The sequence below is a fragment of the Vitis vinifera genome, chromosome 15, assembly GCF_030704535.1.
Source record: "Vitis vinifera cultivar Pinot Noir 40024 chromosome 15, ASM3070453v1".
In the NCBI taxonomy this organism is placed as follows: Eukaryota; Viridiplantae; Streptophyta; class Magnoliopsida; order Vitales; family Vitaceae; genus Vitis; species Vitis vinifera.
In genome coordinates this window covers 19,492,007-19,501,663 of record NC_081819.1, presented here as the reverse complement: position 1 = coordinate 19,501,663, position 9,657 = coordinate 19,492,007, and the positions used below count along the sequence as shown (strand labels likewise).

Here is a 9,657-nt window from a genome sequence, read left to right as displayed (position 1 = left end):
GAATTTTATGCAATGTCTAATGAGATAGAGTTTCTTTAACTCAATGGTAGATCCTGTTGGATGTCTTGTTTGGGAACTTAAGAATATCTTTGTTTTTTTCTTTGTATTTTAATTCCTCAACTCAACCACCCTCCCTGCTGTATCTTTATTACACTACTCTTATCATAAACATACAACCACAACAAATTTGAGACAAGGATCATCAAGAAACTAAAATCAAAACACTCTTTCAGCCATTAGGGACAAGCCAACCATACACAAGGACACCAAATGATGAAGTAAAACAAAATCCAAAAGCTCCCTAAATTTAAGTCATTAAGGACAGTACTATAAAGAAGGATAGCCACCTGCTTTGTTCCTCTTTACAATGAACACATTACATACATCTATGATAAGGACTGCCCTTATAACACCCATATATATCTAGCACTCCACATATTGCCTCAACAAACTATGGCCAACTACTTAAGTAGTATCCTTGCAAACTCGAGTTTAAGATATCTCACTACTCCAAAACCCACTTGCTTCTCTTGAGTCTTCACCAATGTTACATCTACTATCCAAACTGCTTGTAACACCCAAACATCCTTAAAGACAACATACATTTTTATACATCCATAAAAAACTAAACCTCACTCCATATAAGGCATTTACCAACAAGGCCAACTATGTAAGTCCCATCCTTGCAAAACCCTTGGAGTATAAGATATCTCCATGCTGCTAAAAAAACACACATGCTTCTCTTCCTTGATGCTTCTTCACTGTGTGAATTTTTTTGGCTATGCCTGGCCGATTGGTACCTGCAAGAGAAATATAAAATTAAGGTCACATTTACAAACATTTTTTTTATTTTATATTTTTAAAATAGAAACTCATACAAAAAGTATGTATGTATATTTTGAAGATGCTTTTTGAAGATTTTCAAATTTGAGGAAGTAAAAAATTTTGAAGTGTTTTTAAGAACACAAGATGAGTTTCTACTTGTTAAAAATAAAAAATAAAAAAGGTAGCATAGGGGTTGGATTTTGAGATGTGATAATATCACCTCAGGCAAAGGCTTTTAAGCCTTTGCATTGATGTCTAGCACAATGGCTGCAATAAGAACCACAAACAAGAGTATGCCCACAAGTAAATTGACAAGATAACCTGGTAAGGAACTTGGCTCATGGCTTGCAGAAGCTGTCTCTGGGGAACCGAAGGAACCCTTTTTATTCATTCCAACGGGCCAATTCCATATTGAACCTTGGAGCACTGCAGTGTCTGTGTTACTGATTGATCCACCGCCCTTACCATACACTCCCTTCAGTGGGCCCTTTGGGCGGGCTGATAGCCTGCTAACATAACCCTTGTTCAGGTTCCAACCGTCAACAGCTGAGCTCCCCTGACCTGTTAATCCTTCACAGTGGTTTTCATCCGGATCAACGATGAGACTATCCACGAAATCTGATGTATCAACCCCATCCTGAAACTGCATACTTCCATAGTAATTGTTAAAGCCACTGTGAGATGGGAGATCCAAGCCAAGTTCTTGCTGTGTTTCAGAGAACCAATCAGAACCCGGTGGAGTAAATGTGATATCATTTAATAAACCTTGTAGCTGAGGATCCTCCTGAGGTAAGAAGCAAGAAAAATACATTAGTCATGGATTTGCTTCACATGTTCAAAGCTGAGGCAGTGAACCCTGGGAGAACAAAAATAAAAAAATAAAAATAAATAAAAGCTCATTCTCACAAAAGTCATTTCCTCTATTTGATAATTTCGAATATCAGAAGCAATATCGCTAGAATGGTGGCTCGGCCCAGCACCTAAGGTCATGTTGTTGGCTGGGCCATTCGGATGAATCCCAGTACCTGTAGATGAATTGTCAAGTTCCACATTCATCAGTCAAGTTTCTTGAATGATTGGCAGTTCAGATAACACGCCATTAAAGTTAATTTCTGGAGAGAACCCACCTGCAACATCCCCATCAGGGGTTGGAATATCAGACTCCGTATTCTCATCTGTTTTTCTCTTTAAGCGACACAGAACATAGGCCCTCTGTACAATTTGAAAGACAGAACATGATTTCAGTGTATATTCCAGCCATATCAAATCCTTGTGAAGACGAGTAGAAAATTACTTACCAGTCAACCTAGTTAAATCCAATCCAGTAGAAAATCACATAAAAATCAACTTAGTTGAATCCAATCCATAGAATTCTTACAATAAAACAATCAAAATCACGTGGATATTATTTGCTCTGTCATGACCTTTTTCTTTTATCTAATATAAGATATCACAATCAACTTTCATATAAACACAACTAGGATGTGCAGACACAATATCGTGTCCTTGCAAGGCAAATAAATAAAGACCTACATCAAGGTCAAGGTCCTAACTCTAGTATCATCTGTGCAGATATTGTCAACTTCTATATATATATATATATACTCCTTATCCAATATGAATATCACAATTAACCTCATATAAACACAATTTTTCCCTATCTGAATTGAGATATCATAATTAGCCCCCATATTGACACAATAATTCCCATATAGATACAACTAAAGGAACCTAACTTTGATATCATTTGTATACATATTATCTGTTCTAGGTCCAAAAAGCTCATACCAATATGGGATATCACAGTCACCCTTTATGCGGACACATATCTTCGATGGGACACTTGCAAGGTTGAATAAACATAGGTCCCTTGTAGAGCCAAACAAACATAAACCTATATCGAGGTCAAGAATTAGCTTTGATATCATTTGCAATAACTCACACCTAACTATGTAGTATTGTTTACACTGAGCTCAAGAGACCTTTATAGTTTTAAAACACATCTATAAAGTTGAGAGAAATTTATACATATATAACATTAAAAACTTTTTCCTCTATCTGACTAAAATACCTCAATTAATCTCATATTAATTAATACTATTCAAAGAGGGACTTAAATAAACATGTGTCAGTGATTTACTTTCCTTTTTGTGTCAACCAAACAGTGTTGATAAGAAAAAAAACAGAGTAAGAGCAGGATAATGGAGGTAATGTAGCATACATTTGCAGGAAGGCTGGCAATATTTGTGTGATACTCGTGGATAACCCAGTTGGTCCTGATGGCACCACGACCACGGCCTCTATAGAAAACCAAAGTTTTCTTGGTACCAATCACCTCTTTGTTGGTGCCAGAGAAGATGCCACGATCCTGACCAGTGGGTTTCCAGTAGCCAGCATTTGTTGCCCTGTTGGAACGACTGCCATTTGAATACTTGTAATCAAGAAGACTGAAGAAGAACCACTCTGGATCGTCTGTTTTTATCACTGAAAAGCCTACACACACAAGGAAGAAAAACAGAATTATGAGCATATTCATTAAAACTCTAAACACCTGAATGATTCACTTTACCTGGTATTTCCCAAGGCTCCCATTTGCAGACATCAACCTCGGGGATGATCTCTACCTCGGAATCCATGCCCAGTATCTTCCACGTCAAATATTTATCAACCAGTTCTTCATCGGTGGGAGCAAATCTGAACCCCACCGGTAAAGTTTCCAAATCCCTGCCTATCATTCCTCCTCCTGACATACTTAACACTTGGGAATCAAATAAACAAACACTACTACTATTATTACTAGGATGAAGAAGAAGAAGAAACTCAATGGTGGAACTGAATAAAACTGTCAATATAATATAGCATAGGAGTACTACGTGCCTCTCCCATTTGTGGGTGTGTATATATATAGAGAGAAAGAGAATTCGGACTAGACACTTTGGAAGAAGCTTGGAAATGGGCATAGCAAGTGGATCCCACTTCTTGACTCCATGTAGCTTAAGAAGACCGCGTCAGAAACCTTCCTTTTTCCTCTGTTTTCAATATGCAATTCACAATACAACTTTAGGTTTATTGTATAACAGACTTACTTCCTAGCCAAGTTTGATTTTGATGGTGTATCGTGCGGTTGAGATTTCACTCCTTTCGCTTTCTTCTAGTATGATCGAACGCATATTCCATGAAATGGACCTTCACAAACTTCCTCCCGAAGTTCGGTCGCGTCCATACACACATCCTTTCATTTCTCAGTTTCTTTTTGTCTTATGTCCATCTTGTTGTGCTAGTTGGGTGTTTGTGTCCCCCAGGACAAAGCCCGGTTTACGTAGCCACTTATGTTTATTCCAATGCAGAAAAGTACTCTTCTTCAATGGATTCTCCCTAAGATTTTTTTCCCCCTCTCTATAATACTCTACTTTGTTTATTAAGCCATGAAAAATGATGAAGATGGATTGAAATAGGCTTATGACAGAATTAATATTGATCAAGACCTTCAAACCTCTGATCAACTAGTTCCTCATCAAGCAGTTGGTATTACACTACCTGGTCAGACCCATATTTTTCTTGAGGAGATTCTTATGTGCTATGTGTGTTATGTTGCTAAAAACTCTACAAATTTTCTTTGATTCATCATTTAAGTCATGTTTGGTCTTAGAAATTACTAAGAAAAGAAAAAAACAAATTGAAGGAAAATAATTTTCTCAATCTTTAATTGTACTATGAAAATAAATAAATAAATAAAATTAAAATTATTAAAAATTTATATATCTTTAAATTATTTAACCTTTGTGTAAAAGATTTAAAAGAAGTAAAATAAGTGTAAAATGGTATATATATATATATATATATATATATACACTATTGAGAACATAACAATGAACTTAGCATGATCAGAAAATCTATGAGAATTTCTTCTTTATTTTGGAGATTTGCAAAGGTTGTTATGTCTGATTTGTGAGCGGGGGCACGATGGGGATGGGGATCATGATAACTTTGGATTTTATGTTGTGTCTAATGAGATAAGTTTCTCTGACTCAATGGTAGATAGATGGATGTCTTGTTTGGGAATTTGGAATTCTCGATAATGGATTCACCAACTCCCACTCTGATACCTCCTTGATGCGAATCGTAGTTATCCTTCGTACCCAAGGCAATAGACTGACCTTTCTTGCTTGAATCAACTAGAAGGTAGAGTGTAAGGAAGACGATAGACTGATTTACCCTATTCATTCTTAATGGTAGATAGATGGATGTCTTGTTTGGGAATTTGGAATTCCTTTGTATTTTAGGTCCTCAACTCAACCACAACAAATTTGAGACAAGGATCATCAAGAACACATTACATACATGTGCATCTAGTACAACAAACATATATGTTTTTATCCACAAAGTGATCCTCACTCCACATATTGCATCTACAAACTATGGCCAACTACTTAAGTAGTATCCTTGCAACCTTGAGTTTAAGATATCTCCATACTACAAAACCCACTTACTTCTCTTGAGTCTTCACCAATGTTACATCTACTATCCATACTGCTTGTAACACTCAAATATCCTTAAAGACAACATACATAATTATAAATCCATAGAAAGTAATCCTCACTCCATATAAAGCATTTACCAACATGGCCAACTATGTAAAGGCTATTCTTGCAGAACCTTGAGTTTAAGATATCTCCATGTAGCCAAAAAAAAACACACATGCTTCTCTTCCTTGATGCTTCTTCACTGTGTGAATTTTTTTGGTTATGACTGGCCGGTTGGTACCTTCAAGAGAACACAAGATAAGTTTCTACTTTTTAAAAATGAAAAAAATAAAGAGTGTACAGCAAGGGGTGAATTTTGAAATGTGATAATATCACCTCATGGCAAAGGCTTTTAAATGTTTGCATTGATGTCCAGCACCAACAATAGTATGCCTGCAAGTAAATTGACAGGGTAACCTGGTGTGGAACTTGGCTCATGGCTTGCAGAAGCTGTCTCTGGGGAACTGAAGGAACCCTTTTGATTCATTCCGACTGACTCATTCCATATTGAACTCAGATTTGGATTTGCTTTTTCAGTAACTTCGCTGTCTTTTTTGAACTCTCTGATGGGGTTTTTGTTTTGGAGCAGATCAATAACAGAACCATATTCTGCCCTGTCTTTGGCCTGCAAACAGAAACCTTGGAGCACTTGAGTGTTTGTGTTACTGCTTGATCCAGGACCCTTACCATACACTCCCTTCAATGGGCTCTGTGGGCGGGCTGATAGCCTGCCAACAAAACCATGGTTTAGGTTCCAACTGTCAACAGCTGAGATCCTCTGACCAGTTAATCCTTCACAATGGTATTCATCTGGATCAACAATAAGACTATCTGCAAATTCTGTATCAACCCCATCCTCAAACTGCATATTTCCATAGCTATTGTTAAAGCCACTGGGAGATGGGAGATCCAAGTCAAGTCCTTGCTCTGTGTCAGAGAACCAATCAGAATCCAGTGGAGTAAATGGGATGTCATTTAATAAACCTGGTAGCTGAGGATCCTCCTGAGATAAGAAGCAAGAAAAAAAACATTAGTCAAGGATTTGCTTCACATGTTCAAATCTGAGGCAGTGAACCCTGGGAGAAAAAAAAAATGCTCATTCTCACATCTGAAGTCATTTCCTCTACTTGATAATTTCGAATATCAGAAGCAATATCGCTAAAATGGTGGCTCGGCCCTGCATCTAAGGTCATGTTGTTGGCCGGGCCATTCAGATGAATCCCAGTACCTGTAGATGAATTGTCAAATTCCATATTCATCAGCCAAGTCTCTTGAATGATTGACAGTTCAGATAACACATCATTATAGTTCATTTCTGGAGAGAACCCACCTGCAACAGCTTCATCAGGGGTTGGTATATAGGACCCTGTCTTCTTATCTTTTTTTCTCTTTAAGCGACACAGAACATAGGCCCTCTGCACAATTTGAAAGACAAAACAACATAAATTGACAGTATATATTCCAGCCATATCCAATACTTGTGAAGACCAGTAGCAAATTACTTACCAGTCAACTTAGTTAAATCCAATCCATAGAATTCTCACAATAAAACAACAAATTAATAACTCAATAATTTCCCTTGTTATGTAAATGTGCCTTGATGTGACAACATCTTCCCAACGGCTCTAGAGCCAAAGGACCCTCATAGATTTAAAACGTATCCATAGGGTTCAGAAGGGTTTATACATATGTAGTATCACAAACTTTTTTTTCTATCCGATGTGGAATATCAAAATCACACAACAAAGATCGTGCAAACACAACATCATGTCCTTGCGGAGGCCAAACAAACAAAGGTCCATATCAGGGTTGAGAACCTAACTCTGATATCATTTGTGTAGATATTGTTTCGTTTAAGCTTAAAGGGCTCTCACAAATTTAAAACACATCTATAAGGTTAAGAAAAATTCATACATATATAACATCAACAACTCTTTCTCTTATTTGATGTAGAATATCACCATTAACCCTTATATAGACATAATTTTTCCTCTATTCAATGTGAGATCACAACTACCTCTCATACAAACACAATAAGAACCGTGCAAACACAACATCCTATATCCTTATAGAGTTGAACAAAAAAAGGTCTACATCAAGGTCAGGAACCTAGTTGTGATACATATTGTTCTAAGTTTAAAAGGCTCCCACTAATATAGGATATTACAATTATCTTTCATACAGATATAATGTTGTCATTATATCCCATGGGATTATAAAATCAAACAAACAAATACACCTTGCAAGATTGAACAAACAAAGGTCTATGGTGCGGTCAAAAAACAAAGACCCACATCGGGACTAAAGATTGGCTATGATACCATCTATAATGGTTCACTTTCAACCATATAGATATCGTTCACTCTAAGTTTAATGGGTCTTCACAAATTTAAAATATGTTTACAAAGTTAAGAGAGAATTTAATTGATTAAAATGATGAAATAATCCCTATATTTGTGAATTTAACAGCTTTCATAGTTTTTATTTTTTTATTTTAAGAATAATCTATTTTTGACATAAATGTCCTTAACTATTTTAAGTATTTACATATATGTTTAAAAAAAAGTTATTTTTATAAGAAAAAAAATGAAGGTATTTTTGTCAAAATGAGGTAAAAAAAAAAATTGGAGGGTTCAATTTTCAAAATTGGGTTTTCAATTACCCATTTAATCAAATAACCCAAATCTATAAAAAAAAATTCCTCTACAGTGTGGAATATCGCACTTAATTAGTAACATTCAAATAGTAATTTACTTTGTTTTTCTAGTCAACCAAGCAGGTAAGAACAAAAACAGAGTAAGAGAGCGAGAACGAATGTAATGGACAGCATACCTTGGAAGGAAGGGAGGCAATATCTGAGCGATGATACTGATACTGGTAGATAACCCAATTGGTCAACACAGCAGCACGACCACGGCCTTCGTAGAAATTCAGAGTTTTCCTGGTACCAATCACCTCTTTGTTGGTCCGAGACAAGATGTCACGACCCAAACCGGTGGGTTTCCAGTAGCCAGCCTTTGTTGCCCTTTTGAATTGACTGCCATTTTGGTACTTCTTATGAAGAGGAGAGAAAAAGAACCACTCTAGATCATCTGTTTGCAACACTGAAAAACCTACACACACATAAGAAAAAACAGAATTATACGCATGTTCATTAAAACTCAAAACGTCTGGATGATTCAGTTTACCTGGTAATTCCCACGGCTCCCATTTGCAGATATCAACCTCAGGGATGATTTCTACTTGGGAATCCATGCCCAGTATCTTTGGCTTCAAATGGCGATCAACCAGTTCTTCATCGGTGGGATGAAATCTGAATCCCACTGGTAAAGTTTCCAAAATCGCACCTATGGTCTCTCCTACTGACATAATTGGGAATCAAATAAACAAACACTACTACTATTATTACTAGGATGATGAAGAAGAAGAAGAAACTCAATGGTGGAACTGAATAGAACTATCGATGTAATATAGCATTAGGGGTACTACGTCCCTCTCCCATATGTGGGTGTGTATACATATAGAGAAAGAGCGTCGTCGGACTAATCACTTTGGAAAAAGCTTGGAAATGGGCATAGCGAGTGGATCCCACTTCTTGACTCCGCGTAGCTTAGGAAGACCGCGTGAGAAACCTTTCTAAGTGTACAGTATAACAGACTTACTTCCTACCCAAGTTTGATTTTGATGGTGCATCGTGCGGTTGAGATTTCACTCCTATCACTTTCTTCTAGTATGATCGAATGAATATTCCATGACATGGAGCTATGCAAACTTCATCCCCAAGTTCAGTCGCGTCCGTACACAAATCCTATCATTTCTTTTGTTTTGTTTCCGTGTTGTTGTGCTAGTTGGTGTTATGTGTCCCCATTCCCATTTCATTACACTATTAAGAGAAGATCTCCTTCCACACAAGTTTTATTCCATGCAGAAAAGCACTCTTCTTCAATGGATTCTCCCTAAGATTTTTTTCCCTTCTCTCTGTCTCTCTATAGTACTCTACGTTGTTTCTTCATGGCTCTACCCTCATCATCTTTAATGTACGAAACACTATAAATAACACCAGTATGCCAAAAGCCATGAAAAATGATGAAGATGGATTGAAATAGGCCTATGACAAAATTAATATTGATCAAGACCTTCAAACCTCTGAATAACTTGCTCCCCATCAAGCAGTTGGTATTACACTACCTAGTCAGACCCATATTTCTCTTTTTTTCTGGGAAAAGATGGTTGAGGCTAGCTGGTACCAATCACAAACCTTGAAATTTGAACAAATCTAAACATGCTAAGCTTAACAGAGGAGATTCCT

The 9,657-nt window shown here is 36.8% G+C and overlaps 2 protein-coding genes across 4 annotated transcripts; both read right to left on the bottom strand.

Annotated features, from left to right (window-relative positions):
• Positions 1-202: 202 nt before the first annotated feature.
• LOC104881857 (protein NTM1-like 9) lies at positions 203-4,547 on the bottom strand. Of its 3 annotated transcripts, none has more exons than XM_010663228.3 (6): positions 3,395-4,545; positions 3,047-3,318; positions 1,953-2,037; positions 1,732-1,850; positions 1,147-1,609; positions 203-800 (listed from the first exon to the last, which is right to left on the bottom strand). In XM_010663228.3, the coding sequence occupies exons 1-6, from the start codon at positions 3,783-3,785 to the stop codon at positions 721-723; spliced, it is 1,410 nt and encodes a 469-aa protein (XP_010661530.1). In that variant the 5' UTR covers positions 3,786-4,545; the 3' UTR covers positions 203-720. The 3 variants fall into 3 exon arrangements, with proteins under 3 accessions (XP_010661530.1, XP_019081130.1, XP_010661529.1); XM_019225585.2 differs by having other exon boundaries at positions 708-800; positions 1,046-1,609; positions 3,395-4,547; XM_010663227.3 differs by lacking the exon at positions 203-800 and having other exon boundaries at positions 807-1,609; positions 3,395-4,547.
• A 597-nt stretch (positions 4,548-5,144) lies between these two features.
• LOC104881856 (protein NTM1-like 9) lies at positions 5,145-8,910 on the bottom strand. Its single transcript, XM_010663226.3, has 6 exons — positions 8,537-8,910; positions 8,181-8,461; positions 6,679-6,763; positions 6,455-6,576; positions 5,685-6,351; positions 5,145-5,589 (listed from the first exon to the last, which is right to left on the bottom strand). The coding sequence occupies exons 1-5, from the start codon at positions 8,715-8,717 to the stop codon at positions 5,701-5,703; spliced, it is 1,320 nt and encodes a 439-aa protein (XP_010661528.1). The 5' UTR covers positions 8,718-8,910; the 3' UTR covers positions 5,145-5,589; positions 5,685-5,700.
• Between the last annotated feature and the right edge of the window lie 747 nt (positions 8,911-9,657).

Bases quoted from the DNA above. Each gene is read 5' to 3' on its own strand.
- LOC104881857 (XM_019225585.2), bottom strand. From the start codon at position 3,785: ATGCCCATTTCCAAGCTTCTTCCAAAGTGTCTAGTCCGAATTCTCTTT. The intron at 2,038-3,046 runs GTATGCTACATT...CAAATTGTACAG, and splicing joins TTGCCAGCCTTCCTGCAAAT to AGGGCCTATGTTCTGTGTCG. The intron at 1,610-1,731 runs GTGAGAATGAGC...TTCTTACCTCAG, and splicing joins AAATAGAGGAAATGACTTTT to GAGGATCCTCAGCTACAAGG.
- LOC104881856 (XM_010663226.3), bottom strand. From the start codon at position 8,717: ATGTCAGTAGGAGAGACCATAGGTGCGATTTTGGAAACTTTACCAGTG. The intron at 8,462-8,536 runs GTAAACTGAATC...ATGTGTGTGTAG, and splicing joins GGAGCCGTGGGAATTACCAG to GTTTTTCAGTGTTGCAAACA. The intron at 6,352-6,454 runs GTGAGAATGAGC...TTCTTATCTCAG, and splicing joins TAGAGGAAATGACTTCAGAT to GAGGATCCTCAGCTACCAGG.